A 19,898-nucleotide genomic window follows, 5' to 3' on the forward strand; every position below is an offset into this window, starting at 1 on the left:
AGATGCATTTTGGCATCAATTTGTCCATCCTTTATTTCAAATTTGCATTTATCTATGTTTATTAGACACAGAGACAGAGACACATATGGAGACAGTGAGGCAAAAGAGACAGACAGAGAGAGAGACAGACATTAGGGACAGATGCGAGACAATGAGACCATAGAGAGAGACATGGGGACAGTAAGACCATAGAGACAGACGTGGAGACAGTGAGACAATAGAGACATACGTGGAGACAGTGAGACAATAGAGACAGACACAAAGTCAGTGAAGCATTAGAGACAGAATCAGTAACAGTGGGACTGTGTGTCCCCACCCACACTCTGCTTTCAGATCATTCTCCAAACTATTAAAAAGCCAGTGGATCCACGCCTACGAGCCCAGGCAAAGCAAGCTGGAAAGAACAGAGTCCTTGTGCCATAATAACCAAAGGCATAGATTATTTACATTCTCTGCCAGCTCTGTAATGGGCTGCAAATTTAGCCCCTGCCTTTGGGGGTGATTTCTGTATTAAAAGGAGAACACATGATCGATACTGCAATTTTACAGAAGCCAGCTGTGGGTCAGTCCTTACTGACAGTGTTAATCTAGCTCCTTGGCAGACAATATCCTTCATGTGTCTCCATCAGAATGGAGACAATGTCACATGCATCATGAACTGGCAACTAGCTCACTGCTTGCCAATTTCATCTTATTACATCAGCGGGAGGTCTCTGTGCCAGTTTGTGCCTGTCTGCCTATCTGTCTGCCTATCTGTCTATTTGTGTCTGCCTGTCTCTCTGCCTGATGAGCTGACTCGGCCTATCCATCTGTCTGCAGGACTCTCCATTGTACCTTTTAGCATGCGCCTGTTGAACCACAGGGAGGACTACAGTTCCTGTAGGCTGCAGGTGGGATCGACCATCTGCTTCGACAGGTACTGCAAATCCACTCCATTCCCTATAGTCACTACACCTCACTGTCTCTGGGTGTCTTCATCCCTCCCTCACCCCTGCAGCGCGTGATGACCCCCGTCTGGCCACTCCCTGTGCTTTATGTGTGCACCACACTGGAGGCACTGCCTGGCTCTCTAACATCTACCAATTTCGCCCAAGCAAAACTATCCTGACACAGTTACGACTCAGTGCCAATGTGGTGCAACTCCATTCAGTGCCACTGCCGCAGTTAATGGGAAGTCTAGGTCCAGATTCAAACGTGGCTCATTAATGGCTTCCCCCCCCCCGTCAGGGTGCGCTGTGATATAGAGGTAAAGCAGAAAGCACCACTCATAAACGGGGCAGCAGGCAAGGGATAGAATAAGGAAAAAGCACTCTGGAGAGACACAGACCCTCAGCAAACTCTCCCCCAGCTAAAGGCAGGAGGTGGTGGAAACATGTGGCTGTTTAGAACCCATCCACCTCACATGGACAGGCATCATAAACCCAGAGGGGAGGGGTCTGTCCACACAACTGCCACACAGGTCAATCAGGGAACTGTGACCAAGTGTGGAGGAACTCGAAGGTTGCAGGAAGTGTGAGTATGCAAAGTGATAACAAATTCATCAGTTATAACAAGTTAAAAGGCTGCTGGGGGAAACCCTAGAATGACTGCAGTTTAGTAAACAGTCCAAGCTTATGAAATATGAAATGACAGCATTTAAATATGTAATAGTGCTTGGCAAGTTATGCAAATCTATAATAAAAGTACATAAATCACAAGAGTACATTACCACCCTCTGAAACCTGAAAGTTTACATAATGATCTCACATTGGATTCGTCATTCGGGGGGAGGAGGTGTCGCATTCACCCATTTCGGTGTCCTTATCCTGTTATCATTAGATGGATTAAAAACATAGTTTTGTAAATACATTACTGTTGTCAGTCACCAATACCACTATGAATTACAGGCCACAGTAGCCTGCAGAATCAACATGAAAGAGACCAGCTGTGAGTGACCATTGGGGGCAATCTCAGTTTGCCCTGGCCCCACCCCCAATAGACAGCCTGTCTGCCTTGGCCCCACCCCATTCCTGAAACATGGCAAAAATTAAACATTTATAAGAGGAAGACAGACAGAAGGAAGATAGCAAAGAAGAGGGGAACCAAAAAAAGAACAAGTGTCATGTTCTCCGTCAATGATGAACAGCTCACCTGAATAGACCCTGACGTCTAGAACATTCCTAATGACGCAGAATCATTAACTTCAAACAGTCTGGTAATTAAGCAATGCACTTCTAAAAAATTAGGACAAACCTGGGACAGAGGCATCATGGCGCTCTGTCGCCACCTAATGGTGGTGAATTAAAAGGTCACCCTGCAGACCACAAAATAAATCAGGGTTCCCCAGTTCTGACACAAACCGACCCACTAAATTACGAAATTAGCCAATTAAGATGTATTTGGACAGGGAAATCTGTGAACTAGGGAACCCTGAAGTAAATCTTTACCACTGAACTGTGGTCAAGCAGTTGGTCCAAACAAAAGTGACAAGTTACACAATTAAGGAAGAACATGAGTTTTGCAGTGTGAAGAGCCACTGTCAGTGGCTCTTGCTGAAAACACCTTTTTTTAAAGCAGTATATAGCCAGATAACAAATTTGTCACTGAGGACATCCATCAGGGGCCCAGCCTAAAAGCTCTGGTGGTGTCCTGCAGGAGGCAAAGCCCCATACTGGGAAAGAGGGGAACGGAACTGCAGGAGGTGCTGCTGATCACACATTAAACTGTAGCAACCCCAGGGGGACAGACAGCAATGAAATACAGGGCAAGAATGACACAGCTGAGCCAACAAAGCAGAAACATGGTGGAGGAAAGACATCAGTGCTCAGGGGACAGCAAGTGCTCAAGTCGAGTGGAGCGGGACTAGGGTGCAAGTGGACACAGTGACAAGGGCAGCAGTACACCAAGGATTGAGGCAAAGGCGAGGTGGTCAGGGACACACTGGGGATCAGGCACAAGTCAGCGAGGGGGGCAGGGACGCAGGAACAGGCTACACCATCAGGAAGGTATTAATTCATGCGATTTACAGCATGATCATTAAGCACCCTTACAGTCAGTGAGTCAACAAATGGTGCAGCTGCTGCCTGAGACAGGATGGAAGGCAGCACCAGACAGGGGGGTGAAACCGCTCTGGAAATGATACTGAGATACTCTAAGGCAGGGGTCTCCAACTCTGGTCCTGGAGGGCTACTATCCAGTAGGTTTTCTATAATACCCGGCTTCTGATGAGCCACACTAGCTCTCAGGTAAATACCAGGGCCAGCTGTGGCTCATCAGAAGCCAGGTAGGATAGAAAACCTACTGGACAGTAGCTCTCCAGGACTGGAGTTGGAGACCCCTGCTCTAAGGACTAAGGCCCAGAGACAGGGGGGAGGCAGAAAAGGCCGCTGCAGGGAGGTACAGTTGTTTGAATCAACATTAAACATAAATCAAATTCACTAAACATGAAAGAAGCGACAGGGATGAAACATGAAAGGAGTGGCAGTGTTTCCGAACGGACTGAGCTGTAAACATCACACTGAGGGAGCACATGTGGTGTGGTGGGTCTCTGTCAAACAGTGCAACACAGGCCGCCCTCAGGCTGCATCTGTCAGTGTCGCACTGCTGGACCTTCACCATGACCTGAAAGACGATCCAGTGGGCTGATATCCCCACCCCCAAGGGCTGCTCTGTGTTTTCCTTTTTTGGCCATCAAATCCATAATAGGCTGACCCACAGCCAAATGTAGGAATGGTCATGATCAGGCTCTGAGAGTGCTTTAAGACCCTTTGCATCACCATGATACAGAGAGACAGGAAACAAACCTTTTAAAACGCAGATTTATTCAGGCCCTGATTCCCTGCGGTGTAGCTGAGAAGAGACCACAAAACAGCTGGCAGCATAAAGCAGCAGACGTGTCTGTTACATGGCCTCCCAAAGTGTTACTGCCCTCCCGCATGTCCGTACTCAGAACCGCCCTCCCCCGCAGTTCAGACCGTATGCCTCAGACACAACCAGGGAGGTACAACAGAGGAATAGCGCTCCCTTCGGATTTCGCAGGGCATACTGCTACACACAGAAGCTGCAGGGCCACAGGTCACCCAGCGCTTCTACAAGCCTCACGCATCTTCATTTGCTGGAGTATCTTCCATCTGTCCAACTCACCAATCGGTGACTGGAAGAGGGAGAGAGAGAACATGCTGGGGGAGAGCGAGCACACACACATGACCCATCTCTCTGTCTCACACACAGAAACAGCCTCAGGGAACCAAACATAAGGTGGGCACGAAGCTGCTCTGCAGCTGACCTTTGGCACTGTTTTCAGTCTGGCGCCAGCGTGGTCCAGGGCGGTTCTGAATGCGGCTTGATTTGCTCTGCAGACCGAAACCGGGTCTAGTGAATCCAAGCTGCATCTCGGAGACACCCCCCTAGAGGGATACATAGCACATGAACCACATGAGTTGCTGCCCCCTATAGGAAGTAGATAATTAAAAGAAACTGCTATTAATGCTCCCAGCAGCCCAAATTGCACTATGGCAGTGACCCCCCCCCCCAGGAGAGCTGGTCCCGCCTCTTACTGCCTTGTTGCCCCTCTGCCCAGCTGCCGTCCAGCCTCCCAAACTTCCCTGGGCCTTGCTGGAAAACTCGGTGTCACTCTGCATGCTGGGACATAAGATTACTGCCGTTAGCCGCTAGCCCAGCACTGCTACCATTCACATAACTGCGACATCACTGGATCATTGTTACTGCTGTCCCAACGCACTGACACAAAGCACTTGTATGCGTCTCACCTCCCAGAGGCCTGGTGAAAGCCCACACCAGGAATGGTGACCTTGACCTCCTCCAGCCGCTCTTGCCGGCGGCGTTCCAGGTCATGCCGGAGGTCACTGGGGTCATCCGGTGCTCGCCGCTTATGACAGGAGAAACAGGAACTGATTTGACAGAGTCAAACAGAACCGTGTGGCCCATTTGTGAGCCATAGAAACAGAAACAATCAGGAGGATAAAGAGAGGATAGGAATCCTGCACTGCCACGAACACCAGTATAATCTGGTGATAAAACACGGCATCATTGCACCTACCTGTTTGGGGCTGACCTTCCGGAAGGCTCTCAGCTCTGACAGGGACATGTCGATGCGTCTGTGAAAGCCAGATGACGTTACATATGACACACATACACCAACTGACAGACTGCATGTGAGCGACAGCATGTACCAGTATGGATGGTAACCTGTTTATCCGGGGGCTGCTGGCTCGTCCAGGCTTCCCCTCCTCCACCTGCTCCTCCTCCACGTCCTCATTTAACTGCCTACTCTGGACATCAGAGAACCTCTGGTTGAGGGTCAGGAGTGGCCTCTTAAAACAGCGCTCTGGTAACAAGACAGAGATCAAATCAAATAGTCAATGGTGAAAAGGGCTGCTGTATGATCTGCAAGAGCTGCCCATACTCCATGATGGAGGAGGGCCGCTCGTGCATGGCTGACCTTTGACCTGATGCACCAGAGTGATGATCTCCTGGGCGAAGGTCCCTGAATGGGCTGTGTTCTCTCCATGGGTACCCAATTGCTCCAGTGCCGGCAGGAAGTCCAGACGCTGCCGGCCCACGCTGACCAGGTCCAAAGACAGCTGCCGGTCCGCAGAGGACAGGGACTGGCTAGAAAGACATGAGAGTGTCTGTGGCTGCTTATCTAGGGAGTCCTGCTGACCTGAGAGCACCAACAGTTGCGGCAGGTCCTCGGGATCCTGCATGGAGGAGCCATTTCCCAGCTACACGAACGACAGTAACACTTACCATCTACAGAGTGGTTTCTTGTTAAAGTTATGAACAAAATTTTCAAGAGGTCACAGCATCACTTTGGGTGCGTTGGAGATGATTTGGAGAATGAGGTTTACATCTGGTTAAAACCTCCCCCTGGCAGGCAACTCAAAGCCAATGGGACAAGTGAAAGTTCATGCTTCCTTTCCAAATTTACTGTGTTAGTATCTCAACTGATTCAGATCAATAAATGTAAGATTTCCTGTTTCTCCTCCAGGGATGCTGGGCGCTCAGCTTCAGGACAAGATGCCCACAGCAAGCTTCCTTCAGCATAGCTCTGGGGTAGAGTCACATCCAGAGGGTGATTGGAAATTGGTAGCTCCGATAGACAGCTGGTGAGGAAACATCAGTCATCAGTATGCCTGTTCTCCAAGATGCATCTTCAGGCCAAAGCTCAAGCTCCTCAATCCCATCGGTCATCTCTGATTTCATAAGGTTCTGGACATTGCATTCCTATCAACTGTCAGCAACAGGTGACGGTGGGAAGAAATATTTTCAAAATTATAGGAGATGTGTATCAATCCATGAATAAAATGAAACAAACACTGAAACAAAATGAAGCATTACTTTGCAACTTCATCTATATTCTTCTCAGTCTATTGACACCTGTGGACTTCTGAAATAGACATTAGAAAACCTGACTTTGGATCCAGTGATAGCTGGCTCAGCTCAAGACTGTAGGGATTTAAAATGGTTCAGAAACCCAGACACATCCAGAATTTAACATTCCAAGGCGGTAATGCCGTCAGCTAGAGAATCACCAAATAAAATACAACAGCATGGCCCTCTTCGAGTCTTCAACTGAAATCAAACAATACTGAAACCTACAGAAGTGATTTCAGTTGGCAGTTTGGTTTTTTGCTTTATTGTTTGTTCTTTAATTCTGACAGTTGTAAAACTACAGTTCTACTTTGAAAGTAAACTTAAAGCTCATGGGTCCCATGTAGCCGAGAAACCAACTCATCAGTTAGCCAACTGATCATCACAAACAGAAGCATGATGCCGCTCTGTGTATTGGCACAGTCATGGTGGTGGTCAGTGTTCATGGCCAGCAACATCCAGCTTGCCTCTCTTTGAAGACACTGTAAAACTGGCGACCATTCAGCCTCCAGAGGGAGCTGCTGCTGCATCACTGGCTCCTGTCTTCCAGATGACCCCATCTGGCATCTGCTAGCTGCTTCCTGTGCTGAGAATCCATCAAGGCTCTACCCTTGGACCCAAGTGTACATCTTCCATACTGCAAGGTCACTCGGATGAGAAGTGATAAAGCTGGCATACCATCCACTCCGCATCCTGCCTTGGGGCCTGGGCTTCCCAGCAGACATCATGGACATCAGACAGGCATTAAAAGCTTCTGTCTTCAGCTTCATGAGTGATGAACACAGAAATTCATGCCTAGACGAAGAGATCTATTCAAGCTTCAGCTTCACATTCATGAGAAGAATCACAGGACGGGATTTTTGGTGAGTTTCTCCTGACCATTTGTTGGGTCTTCTGTGACGCATCAAACACACCAAGCCAATTTTCAGCCATTGGAAGCCGTCGGGTTGTTGGTGAGAGTCAGTGACTGTTTGTGGTGCTGGTGTGAGAGGCACAGTTGGACACAGCTAGTCCTCATCAGCGCTGTTTTGGCTGATTTAACATGTTGAATCGGTGTCAGAGCTAGTGGGAGAAACAGAGCTCTCTGATACGACTGTATGTCAACTGGTTCAGCACAGTTATCTGAGGCATGAAAGCAAACTGACAGGCATTTATCCAATCAGCCAGCCAGCCAAAAACTTCTGAAAAAGGGTGATTTACCAATCATCTCAGAGGGCTTCATCCTGCAAGCCCTCCAAATCAGACATATGCATTGCTTAAGGATCAAGAAAATGATGATCATTAGCTGTCAGATAAAATGGTGACTAAAATCACATTAGTACGTAACTGTGGGAAGAGGTACCTGTAAATACTCCACTCTCCTTCTTGCATTTACACATCAATAGAGGACATGAATATATATCATAAATGACTTTAAACTGGAATGTACTGATGAGACCTTAGATCTTATGTGAGTACGTTTACCATGACTGCTTGAGTTCTTCACCTGGTTTTTGGCATTGCGGTAACTCATCCACAGAGTCAGATTCCAGCCTTCACGGGTGTCATTTTGAAAAATGCAACTGTATTCCAAAGACTGAGCTTCTTCAGTTCCTTTTGGCATCAGCTGAAACACAGTCAGCCAAAATACTCTAATATTACACTCCTCCTTTTATCACTTCATATGCTCCCTATAGGCACTTGCATTAAGGTTAAGTCCTTGGTGATGGCTTTCAAAACCATTAATGGACAGGCACCGATCTCCACCAAGATGCTCCTCAAGACCTAGTCCCATGTTACAGTCCTCCATCAGCCACTTGAAGATTCCTCCACCATGTGAGGAGTCTCACTCCAAATGATTCTCGTGTGCAGTTCTCTGATGGTAGAATGAGCTGACGAACCACATCCAGTTATCAAATTCCCTCTCCACCTTCAAGAAAAGCCTCAAGACATACCTATTCCGGGAATTCCTGTACTAACCTGACACCACTCTATTTTCCCTGAATGTCCTTAATGTTATACTTTCTGTTCATTGAATAATCGTCTTACTAGGTTCTTGATTTGTTTGAAAGATGATGTGTAGCTCTTGCTCCAATACTGCTTACACTTGTACCTGTACAGAGGCTCAGTCTAGCTGCACTGACCCTGTTTCGACTCCTCGATGTCCGTTTGTAATGTGCTATTTGCATCATTTGTAGGTGATTTTGGACAAAAAAATCTGCTAAATAAAAATAAATAAATGTAAATTCAAATTATCCTCCCCTTGACTCAAAATCCAGGACAAGTACTGATAGACTTTCTTCTACAGGAAGAATAAAATGGACATTAGGAGAACACACTGCTCCTCAGTGTTTTTTCCCCATGTAACACAATTTTCTTAAAGGAGCACTTCCTCCATCTCAGGCCTAGAGGGTGCACTTCACACTCCAGCTCTGAACTGTACCATAAGACGATAAACCATAACAGATGCAAGGTTGGCAAGTTCACAAAACAAACACTATATAGTAAGTTTCAACAGCAGACTACGTAGCCCTTTATCCTTCCAGCAGAAACCAGAAGCCCACAGCCATACAACACTGTTTGTACCACAAAGATCCTCCGAAAGATGGGGATACCACAGTGGGCACAGAGACCACAGTGGGCACAGAAACGTAGCAATGAACACCAGTGTGTCTTACGCCCTAGCGTACTATAAGCACAAGAGGGAAGCATGAACTTTCACCACTGCCTGAGCTCCCGACAACTGCAGCGATACTATACCTTTGTCTCACTGCAGAGCCCCCCATGTCCACCTTGATAGTGAGAGTCTCCTGGGGGCGGTCTCTGCCACATGCTGCAGTGGGAGTCTTCTCCCCTTTGTCAGGCCGCCTTCCTGTCGCCTTGATCTTGTTCTGCAGTGGCATTTGCAGCATTTTCTTTGTAGCTAAACTGGGTCCAACATATCGAAGGTCAACATCCCCATTAGCATCCATTGCCAGGCAATTAAGGAGGTCCTGAGACATGGGCTTGGTCTGAGATTCCTGCTGTCTTTGCAAATTTTGGGTTGAGGTCCCCTTATTCCGAACAGGGCTCCTCCTTTCGCGCACGGGGCTCCTCCTTTCGCGCACGGGGCTCCTCCTTTCGCGCACGGGGCTCCTCCTTTCGCGCACGGGGCTCCTCCTTTCGCGCACGGGGCTCCTCCTGTCCTGCAATGGCCCAACTCTGGGCTCCTTTTGTCCAGGACGAACCCTCTCCTGCTGCTCCTCTCCCGACCAGTCTCGCTCTTCACGACCGTGTCTTTGGTGTTCACTACGATAGTAGCCATGGACCTGTGAGGGTGGACCATGGTCTGAGATTCCATGGTCGTATTCCACAATGACGTGCCCCCGCCCTGGGCTGCTGGGGTCCCGATGTTCCCTCCCTGATCTCTCCCGTAAGTGCTGGAAATCCGTTGACTGAGCACCTTCCACAAACCTGTGTCGACAAAGCAAGTAACAATGTTCAACACACATACACACAGAGTATTAAGCTCAGTGCTCCTCATCACACCCACCACCAGTCCTAACTTTGCATTTTGGGGCTCTGCACTACATGGTCACCTTCCACATTCACACACACAGGCATCAGTCACACCTTACAGACAAATGGACCTTTTGCATGGGGCATGCAGTAGGTGAGTCTTTCTCTTCGTGGCCTTGGGCTTGCGAGCACAGCTACACAGATCACTACGTCCCGGAATCACCCCAAGTGGGAGCTTCTGCAGTAACTGGAAGACCCACTGGCGATGTCCCCAACACTGACACACCTCTGTCTTCGTCCAGGATGGTAGAAGGCGGTCTCTCTGTGCTCCCTTGCTCCTCTCTCTGGAACCCATTCTTGCTGCTCCTGATGGTTACTGCTATGGCTATCCCTGTCCCATCCAGGAGGCGAGTCTCTCAGGTTGGGCCTGGCATCATAGTGAGCGTCTGGCGAGAGCACCCTTTTCCTGGAGAAAACCCTTTCTTCGGGATACCTCTGGAAGTTGTCATGGAAGGCTGCGCCCCTCCGGCTGCCACTGCCACTCCGCTGCTCTGGGCTTTGTGGCCATCTTCCAGAAGAGTGTCGGTGTTCATCATGACCCCTGTCCAGTGCTGATGGTGGGCTTCCACGTCGCCTGACAGTGCTCCCAGAATGAGGCGATCGTCTCAGGGGACTACGGGAACGGCCTCTCTTCCACATCCGGTGTTGGTCGGGTGACCCTGCCCTGGGCCGGTCCTCATGGTGCCACCTGCCTCCTTGGGGCCAAGTGTCGCCTCTCTCACCAACCTGTCTGTGTAAGTCAAAATCCATAGCATGGCTGTCGGGACAGTGATGATCTTCAAAATGCCCCGAGCTCCTCCTCTTCGAAGCACTCAATCTGTTTTAACAGACAGGAGATGCTTGTCTGAGGAGCTCCAGGAGAGGCTCTCTTCAAACACACAACCCACCCCACCTCTCGAGGCACTGACCTGTACGGATGCACGGGAGATCTTGGGCGCAGTCTTGACATTACTTTTACCTTGATGTGACAGTGATAGCTGGATCCCTGGAGAACTTGAATTTAGTCGCAGACATAAGCGCTGCTGCTTGCGCAAATGACGGCAAAACATTTGACACAAAAAATGAACTCAAGAAGAAGCATACAGCACAATCAGATATATGCACAGATAAAAAAAAAAATAACAAGATGTAACTGAGATAGGCTGAATCCAGAAGTGATGCAGTTTAACAATCTCAACCTGTTAATAATAATAATCACCAGGTAAAGAATGCATCGCATACAAGTAAGTGATTTAGCTGTAATAAAATTTACGCGGCATTCAAAACAGAAATCGTTTTCCGTGTGGCCCTCCAGGGCACCCTCAAAGACCTGGGTTCAAAGGAGACAGGGTTAGCTGTGCCCGTACTGGGGAGCCCGACCAGCAGCCACAGAGTAAAAAGTCCCCGGCAGTCTATCTGTTGCCTCGGATAGTTAGCGAATTACTTACCGCTCCCTTTACAAGCCGCGACACCAAAGTACTAGTCGGCCTCACACGGAAAAGTTTATAAACTGAATTCCGAAAAAAAACAGAGCGAGAAAAGCGGATTTCCATATAACGTGACGACTCCAATTTCCACTATTACTTATTTTTTAGGCGCTAGCCTACTAGTGCGCGAGCCGCTGCATCTTCGTGACCCGGAAGATTTCGGTCCACCGAGGGGGGCAGTCACCCGGAAGTAATATCAAAAGGCACACTGCAAGGCTGTGCAAGCGTACAAGTACTATAGGGAAAAAAAAGTGTTCTTTTGTTCTGCTTTAAAAGTGCATAGAATTGCAGTCATTTGGGGAACTGACTTTTTTTTCGAATATACGACATTAATTTTAACGAAATATGAGTATTATCAATGGAAGATATTCTGAGTACCAATTACAACAGTAGCAGGATAATTTCTCTGGAACGTTGTGTTTCACAGACAGACAACCACAAGCAAAATCTGGCTTTAAGATTTTATTTTTCTTATCACTGAAGCTAAATTTCATGCATCAAGTCTACAATGGGTTATGCAGCTGCTGTCTGCTGCAGCCACTGCTTGACGTAGGAGACCACAGTGCACTTTCTGTTTCGTTCCAGTGCAGAGCTTCATCTTCATTGGCTAAACTCATGTGTCACAGTGATCTTCACGTACCTCCTTGTAATCACTCATTCATCAAAACACATTACAAAAGGTTCAAAAAACAGTGGCAGGACACTGTGACCACAGTGCAAAATGACATATACGCGCATATAACAGTAACCCCCTAATAATTATACACATCTGAGCACAACATCATTTATGTGCAGATTCCCCATGGCAGTCAGTCTGACCAGACTGGGGCAATTGTCCTAACCTCCAGTACTGCAGGTGGGGTAGCTGGATGATAATTTGCAAGAAAACCACGGCACACAATACACTCCCAAATACCCTGACTTACAAAGCAGCTGGTTAAATGCAGGGTTAGCATCTTCGCAGGATTTTGTAGGGATGATAATCCTATTAGTGAGTAGTACGCAATATTTGCAAAATAAGCTCATTTGTCCTTCAAAAGATGTAGAATATGTGGGTATGCTGCTTTTCCACACTAGGTCATGTTTGCTAATAGCTCTGTACACGTGCGGTGAATGAGTGGCCACCAGCTTTCAATACTGTCCGGATGCAGAGCTACAGCTTTTGACTGTGCAGCTTATGAAAGCAGGTTGCAGTACATGACTTTTCTTTGGCAAATTTACACAAACACACACATTTGCGTTACTTTGACTGAATATGCCAAACACACTCGCTACAGAAAGACTTTACATACTTAAACCCATCTCTGAATTGCCTTCCATGTTAGACCTAGTAGATGCTACATTAAACAAACAGCACAAGATAGACAGATTGATAGATGAAGGTATCCCTGGGACAGAGGCTGTGGGAGTTTGCAGGAGATTCCAGTGCAGGCATCTATATAAGTAAAGTCTCCCGGTTCCATTGGGTTGCAGGAAGGTCTCTTTTGGACGGCTGCGGATCCATCCATGTGGTATTCCGGGCATTTCTGCAGCCGAAAGGGAATTCAGTCAGTGCACAGGAAAGACATGGTCAATCGTAACTCCAACATGATCACACCAGGTATGGGGTTACTACCTGACTACTGCAGGCTGAGGGTGCCTGACCTCTGGGTCAGAGACTGGATCATCTGTGAGTCAGCGCTAGGGCAGAAGCCCTCAATCACGTTTTTGTTGCAGTCACCCAGGCTGGCCTCAGGAGCAAGCTTAGGATTGGACACGAAGCCCGTGAGGCGCAGCAGGTCATCCAGGACCTGCCCACTGCTCGTGCTCTTGTTTTGGATCTCAGCAGGCAAGAATCCCTGGACAGGGAGGAGCTCCTCCTTAGAGACTGGGCTACATGGGAGAGCCAGGATAGGACATGGCCTGAGCGGTGTTCAGCTGCTTTCAGCTTCCCAAGGTCCATGCAAATATATACCCAGTGTGGTCATTTCGGTCATTTTTTTTTTAATCAGAGTGGAAGGGAACCATATATTTTTATCAGATTGATGTTATATATGATTGCTGCTTTTAAAAGCTTTTTAAAGTCATATTTACCAGAAATACATCAACCATCAAATCAAAAACATGCTATATTTGAGAGCATATTTTTCTACACTAATAATGACTGGAACAGATTTTTTTTCTTCTGATTTTAGAGGGTGTATTTTTGTAGACGAAGGTAAATAATGCTGGGCATCAATACAGCAGCCCACCTGACATCCATGGCCTGAACTTCATCAGCAAGGTCGTCCACTCCCTGGCCAATGAGACAGGACACTGGCGGCCCCGGTGGCCCCAGCTGCCCGAAGCTCCGCCCACTCACCTGGACATTTGTCTGCATGTTGACTTCCCCTGTACCTGCTAGACACAACATTGCCTCATTGTCCAGCATTTGTGCAAGAGCCTAGACAGTCTTTTATTTTTATTTGGGTAACATGTTTCTATTCAGTCCATCAAAATGCTATCTCCTCTCTGGTCACAAGATGGAGCACTATCCTCATAGCAGTGGTGTGTGTCAGTCCTGTGACTAACAGGAGGCAGAAGTAAGAGACAAAGGGTGGGTAAACCAGGATGTAGGTAGGGATATGGTGCTGCAGGTTGGGTGGGTGTGGCTGGAATGTGGCACTCCACGGTGGGTGAGTGTGGCTGGAGTATGGTGGGCATGGTTGGAGTATGGTGCTGCAAGGTGGGTGGGTGTGGTTGGCAGAGCTGTTTATGCACCTACCTCTGAGGTCATGTAGGGAGGACGAGACAGACTGCGGGAGAGAGACAGGACATGACGGCTCCACCCAAACAGCATCCTTCTGTGTCGACATGAACACAGCTGCATCAGCGATCAAAGCCAGTCTGACTGTGAACCATATGCAGTCAGATACAGAGCACAGCTTCGCTGAATGCAAACCAGTGATACACACTGAAGTGACACAAGGATGCATGCAGTGCACACCGCAGTGACACAAAATGGTAAGGATGTGTGCAGTGCACACTGAAGTGATACAAGAATGTATGTAGTGAACACTACAGTGTCACAAAAAGACAAAGATGTGGACACTCTTTTGGGTATTTTACCCTGTCTAGATCTTCACCACATTACACTCTTTCAGGAGCATTTAGAACAGTGTGTGACCTCATGGCTTTTTGTAAACCCTGAAATGAAACCACAGAGCACAGTGACTGTGTGTGCACACATGGTCAAAATCATGCACTGAGTGTACTGACATACATGGTGCTGGGTTCATACACTGCGGATTCTGACCTTGGTCTCAGGATCTGTCTTCCTGGTCCTCTTCATGATCTCTTCAATCCTCTTTGGAGAGACAGAAAGAGCGTGTCTAAGCTTTGCTAAGTAGTGACAGCTGATTTTTTAGCCACAATGCTATATGTGTGAGAATGGGCACCTTTTTCCTCTGCAGTCTCTCCTGCTCTTCCTGCAGTTTCAGCATCTCCCTCTCAATGCGCTTACGTTCTGCCTCCTTCTGGGCCCGAAATTCCACCTCCTCTCTCTGTAAGGAAGACAAACCCCCGCATCGCTCATGATCCTGCCATGATCCCTCATGATCCTGCCAATGGCTGCCTTTTAAGCTGTGCAGTCTTCACCTTTATTTCAGCTCTGTAACACACACCTCTCTCTCCAGCTGGGCCTGCAGATCCCTCCAGCGTTGCTCCTTGAGCCATCGTTCCTCCTCCAGTGCATGTCTCCGCTCCTGCTCCTCCCTCTGCCTCTTCTCCTCTAGGAGACGTTCCTCTTCCTCCTGCTGCCTTCTCAGTTCCTCCTTTCTCAGCCTTCAAGATGGAGACATGATGAAGTGTTGTTGTGTCAGTCCCCCCCCACACACACACACCTCTCCTCTTCCTCCTACCTGCATACATATACCTCTCCTCTTCTTCCTTCCTGCACTCATGCACCCTTCCTCCTCCTCCTATCTGCATGCACGTACCTCCCTTCTTCCTCCTGCCCACACACATGCACCTCTCATCTTCCTCCTGCCCACACACATGCACCTCTCATCTTCCTCCTGCCTACACAGACGCATCTCCCCTTCTTCCTCCTACCCACATACACACACCTCTCCTCTTCCTCATGCCTGCACACACACACCTCTCCTCTTCCTCATGCCTGCATACACACACTTCTCCTGCTCCTCTGGCCCACACCCATGTACCTCTCTTCTTCCTTCTGCCCACACAAACACACACACACACACACCTCTCCTCTTCCTCCTGCCCACACACATATATCTCTCCTCTTCCTCTTGCTCACACACACACACACCTCTCCTCTTCCTCCTGCCCACACACACACACCTCTCCTCCTCCTTCTGCCTACACACATGCACCAATCTTCTTCCACCGGCCCACACACACATACCTCTCCTCTAACTCCTGCCCACACACCCAAACACCCTAATGCCTGCACACACGCACCTCTCCTCTCTCCTCTTCCTCCTGCCCACACACACATATTTCTCTTCTTCCTTCACCCCACACACACACACCTCTCCTCTTCCTCCTGCTCACGCCGCTGCTTCTCCTCCTGCTCCTTCTGCAAACGGGCCTGGCGTCGTCTCTCTGCCAGGATTCTAGTGGCTTCCTCTGCATCTGTTGTCCCGGCAACAGGTTTTCCTGTGGGCGTCACTGGGGATGCATCTGTCACAAGGGTGGAAGTAGGACACCATTGCCAGGGATGACCAGAGCGCACAAACACTGGGACAGGAGGGCAGAGAGGAAAAGCAGCTGACCTGCAGCCAGCTCTCTGCTCGCCGGCCTGGGCATCTTCCTCTCGGGAGTCTCTGTCCTTGATGACCTCCTCTCAGAGGGGACGTGGTTTCTGGCCCCCTTCTCTTCCCCATCTAGCTTTCTATTTTCTGTGCCGTTGTAAGCAGAGCCATTTTTCAGTGGTGATGGGGGGTACAGCCCCCCAGGGCAGGGCGACTGGCCTCGCCTCCCGGGAAGGGAAGATTTTATCCTGGCAGTGTGACACCAGTGTTCAGTAACCCACAGCAGCCACACAACAAACACAGCAGCAGTTCTGCAAGCACATTGACATTAACCAGGTAGGAAGTACATTCCAGTTAAACAGGAAGTAACAACAACAGTTATAGGAAGGGACCTTCTGGGTGTGCCAGGGCCCTGGTTAGGGGTGCGGAGAGAGGGTCGCCTGGTCGGGGTGGCGGGTGACTCAGGGCGCCTGATGGGGGAGCTGCTGGGCAGGCTGATAGTGCATCTCTCTGCACCCAGTGGCTCTGTCTGAAAATACAGGAGCAACATTCCCATCAGTTTGCGTGTGGAATATAATTTTAAGGCCTTGTCACCCTGCTTGGGTACTTAAAGGAACATTCATGTTTTCATACAAGACAATGAAGATACAGAATGAAGGTGGCAGGCAGCAGGAAGTGAGGGCCATCAGGTAAACAGCAGTACACTATGTGCAGCAGGAGGATCCATGCACTGACCTTAGCGAAGTCAGAGGTTCCAGCTGGTGATTCAGTTCTGGTCCTCTTGTCGTCAGTATGACTTAGAGAGCGCTGGTACATGGACCTCTGAGGGCTAGGAGGCACTAGGGGCAGATATTAGGAACTGCCAGGTTAGACAGAAACACAGAGCATTTCCAACTTCCAGCAAGTGTAATGGGGGCCGAGCCCAAACAGCCACTGTAACTGGGTTGCTGTTTCTGAATAATGGTCCCCACAACGTCAAAATAACAGGTTTTTATTACAATATGGGGAACATAATCCACACACACACACGTGAGCTCAGTGTCATTACTGTATTCATCGATGATTCCAGGCAGGGTCTCAAGATCCGGAGTGAGGCTGCTTCCGTAGGTACCTGTGGGGGTGGGCAGAGAGGCTGTTAAATCTCCTCCGCAAACCTGACAGGAGAAAGACGTCTGTGTGATCATAATATCTGGCAGAGCTAACAGCCATTTCACTGCTGTAAATAAATCTGGGGCCAGGGTGCAGACGGCTTCCATCTTCCGCTGTGGGATCAGCATCAGGCTCCTCTCTCCGGGGACCCAGACGTGGCAGTGGAAACCAATGCAGAAGACTGTGTTGGGGTCAGTGTACTTGGCCACATGTATTCAATTACATTCTTCCTTATATATTTAAATGATGACACTGATCCCAGTGCTGAGGCCACCCTGCCAGGCAGTCCTTAACCTGCAGCCTTTCGCAGAACTGAGGCTGATCCCAGATCAGTCTGCTTTTGCTTGCAGCTTGTAAATATTTGATGTCCCTGTGCAGTCATTTTTACTGCAGCCCCAGCACACTGATGGTAGCGGCCATTGCGAACCGACACACGCCCAAAGCGACGCACTATCCTAGAAGGATCATATACACAAACACACACACGCAAACAGACACACAATGACGCGGTCCTGCCTGTATCACAGACACATACAATAACACAATCCTGCCTGTATCAGAGACACACACAATGACAAGGTCCTACCTGTATCACAGACACACACAATGACACGGTCCTGCCTGTATCACAGACACACACAATGACAAGGTCCTGCCTGTATCACAGACACACACAATGACACGATCTTGCCTGTATCACAGACACACACACAATGACAAGGTCCTACCTGTATCACAGACACACACAATGACATGATCCTGCCTGTATCACAGACACACAATGACACAGCCCTGCCTGTACCACACACACACGCACTGCGCAGAGCGAGATCCACACCCCTGCATTGCAGGATCCACACCCAGTCTCCAGTCACCCCCCCTGCTGGTGCCCCATCTCGGCCTACAGTACTGCCAGGCCCTGACTCACCCTCTGGGGGGGTATCAGTGCCTGCCCAGGTCCAGCGCTTGATGCGGGGGTCGCTGTTCTCAGGGCCCCACTGGGAGAGCGACACCAGTTTCTGCTGCATGTTCTGCTCGAGCACGGGGAAAAAGAGGTTCTCCCTGACAGAGCCATCGCTGCGGCGACGCAGGCTGGGCACTGGCTGCTCCATGGCACAGACTGTCTGGCTGCTCCCAGCTCTCTGCGCAGCTCTCTGCCAGCAGCCTTTCTCCTCTCTCCCTCTCTCTCCCTTTCCCTCCCTCCCCCCTCGCTCGCTCCACCCCCACAGCATCCCCCATGGAACCGTAGACTCATCGCTTACAGTGGTTGCTTCTCTCTCTATCTCTGAAACACCTCCATTACTAATTAACCCCTGCCAGACCAGAGGCAGCACAGATGCAGAAAAACATTCAATCCAATCAAACTGGACCACTGACACTGATTTGGGGGCAGAACCATTTATGAAAAGAGCCACCTTCACATTGGCATTTAACCTTAAGCCCAGGGACAAAGGAGCAGCAGCTCACTGACCCCACCCTGCTGGTGGGCTGACAGATATTGCATCTGAACAGAGCAGGTCTGTACAGCAAGTGGGGGCTGTCAGAAAGCCAGCCTTTATTCTGACAGGAAGCAGACAGCCACACCCAAGCCCAGACACCAGGGGAGGCTGCGTGCAGTTACACACGCACAAGGTTACCTGGGTCACTGAGAGCCAATTTACCGTGACATCAACACACAATAGAGGCGCGCTGTCATGTTAGCCCTGGAAGAGACCATTCAACATTACACATGGGGGAGTAGCAAAGGCAACAGCAGCAGTTTGCCTGATGCAGCGGTTTTGGCTCTGCTCAGCACGTGGGTGACTCGAGCTTAACAGCCACTCTCTCTAGGGCACAATCTGCCCGGCCGGAGAAGTTTAGTGCTTCAGGGAGACAAGGTTACCACACTGGTAATGTGAAGGTGGAATGAGGCAGGATTTCTATCTCATAATGAAGGTGGAACAGCTGCTGCTGCCCAACCATGCGACTGCACATAGACAGCCAATCGCAGACAGAATTGATTTCACAAGGTCAGAGGTCAGCTGCAGTTGGACCCTATGCACCTTCTGGCCCAAGCTGCCATGGACTTGGAATGATTAATTATAGTGGTATCCATGGATACAGAATTCTAAGAGCTACCTTTAGTTACCAGTGCTAGAAATACAGGTCCTGCATATATATAATGGATTCGCTTGCCATGACTTATCCTAGCCAAACACAAAGCGAGGGATTTTTTTTTTGGGGGGGGGGGGGGGGTCAGTGGTTTTGAAGCCTGCTCCATCAAAGCAGAGCAGAGCACAGTCATCACGCACAGCTGACTGATACTGAGGCACCAACCAGAGGTACAGCTGTGCTGGAGATTGAGACCACCAGCCCAGTTCTGCTGAAGGTCCAACCCTGGAAATAAACAGGGTGCATTAAGGCTGTCATTAAGCGAGGCCATCACCCATCTTACTCACTCGCTCGTACCACAGGGCACAGGGGAGCACATACTTGAGTCAAGAGTAAGAGCTGGGAAACAAACGGGGCTGGTTTCACATGCCGCTACAGAGACACATCCTCACCGGGCCCAGACCAGAAAGGCTTTATGATGAAAGCAAAAAAAAAAAAAGAAAGAGTCTGAACACACAGACCCACAGATAGTAAAATGCTAGCAACC

At 49.1% G+C, this 19,898-nt stretch overlaps 2 protein-coding genes across 14 annotated transcripts; both read right to left on the reverse strand.

Annotated features, from left to right (window-relative positions):
• Window positions 1–3,783: 3,783 nt before the first annotated feature.
• Window positions 3,784–11,491, reverse strand: zgc:112982 (uncharacterized). 6 transcript variants are annotated; one of them, XM_023845224.2, is made up of 10 exons: window positions 11,337–11,491; window positions 10,818–10,902; window positions 10,136–10,726; window positions 9,112–9,804; window positions 5,441–5,610; window positions 5,188–5,326; window positions 5,039–5,096; window positions 4,749–4,867; window positions 4,536–4,620; window positions 3,784–4,385 (listed from the first exon to the last, which is right to left on the reverse strand). In XM_023845224.2, the coding sequence occupies exons 2-10, from the start codon at window positions 10,856–10,858 to the stop codon at window positions 4,218–4,220; spliced, it is 2,064 nt and encodes a 687-aa protein (XP_023700992.1). In that variant the 5' UTR covers window positions 10,859–10,902; window positions 11,337–11,491; the 3' UTR covers window positions 3,784–4,217. The 6 variants fall into 6 exon arrangements, 5 of the variants coding, with proteins under 5 accessions (XP_023700992.1, XP_023700991.1, XP_023700994.1 ...); XM_023845223.2 differs by having other exon boundaries at window positions 10,818–10,931; XM_023845226.2 differs by having other exon boundaries at window positions 3,784–4,132; window positions 4,265–4,385; window positions 10,818–11,491.
• A 331-nt stretch (window positions 11,492–11,822) lies between these two features.
• map7d2b (MAP7 domain containing 2b) lies at window positions 11,823–18,445 on the reverse strand. Of its 8 annotated transcripts, none has more exons than XM_072711394.1 (13): window positions 18,189–18,445; window positions 17,160–17,222; window positions 16,847–16,950; window positions 16,504–16,640; window positions 16,133–16,359; window positions 15,890–16,040; window positions 15,017–15,176; window positions 14,792–14,896; window positions 14,650–14,700; window positions 14,119–14,149; window positions 13,607–13,751; window positions 12,991–13,247; window positions 11,823–12,901 (listed from the first exon to the last, which is right to left on the reverse strand). In XM_072711394.1, the coding sequence occupies exons 1-12, from the start codon at window positions 18,370–18,372 to the stop codon at window positions 12,995–12,997; spliced, it is 1,611 nt and encodes a 536-aa protein (XP_072567495.1). In that variant the 5' UTR covers window positions 18,373–18,445; the 3' UTR covers window positions 11,823–12,901; window positions 12,991–12,994. The 8 variants fall into 8 exon arrangements, with proteins under 8 accessions (XP_072567495.1, XP_072567494.1, XP_072567493.1 ...); XM_072711393.1 differs by having other exon boundaries at window positions 13,607–13,754; XM_072711392.1 differs by having other exon boundaries at window positions 14,119–14,197.
• Window positions 18,446–19,898: the final 1,453 nt, after the last annotated feature.

This window comes from Paramormyrops kingsleyae, chromosome 4, assembly GCF_048594095.1.
Source record: "Paramormyrops kingsleyae isolate MSU_618 chromosome 4, PKINGS_0.4, whole genome shotgun sequence".
In the NCBI taxonomy this organism is placed as follows: Eukaryota; Metazoa; Chordata; class Actinopteri; order Osteoglossiformes; family Mormyridae; genus Paramormyrops; species Paramormyrops kingsleyae.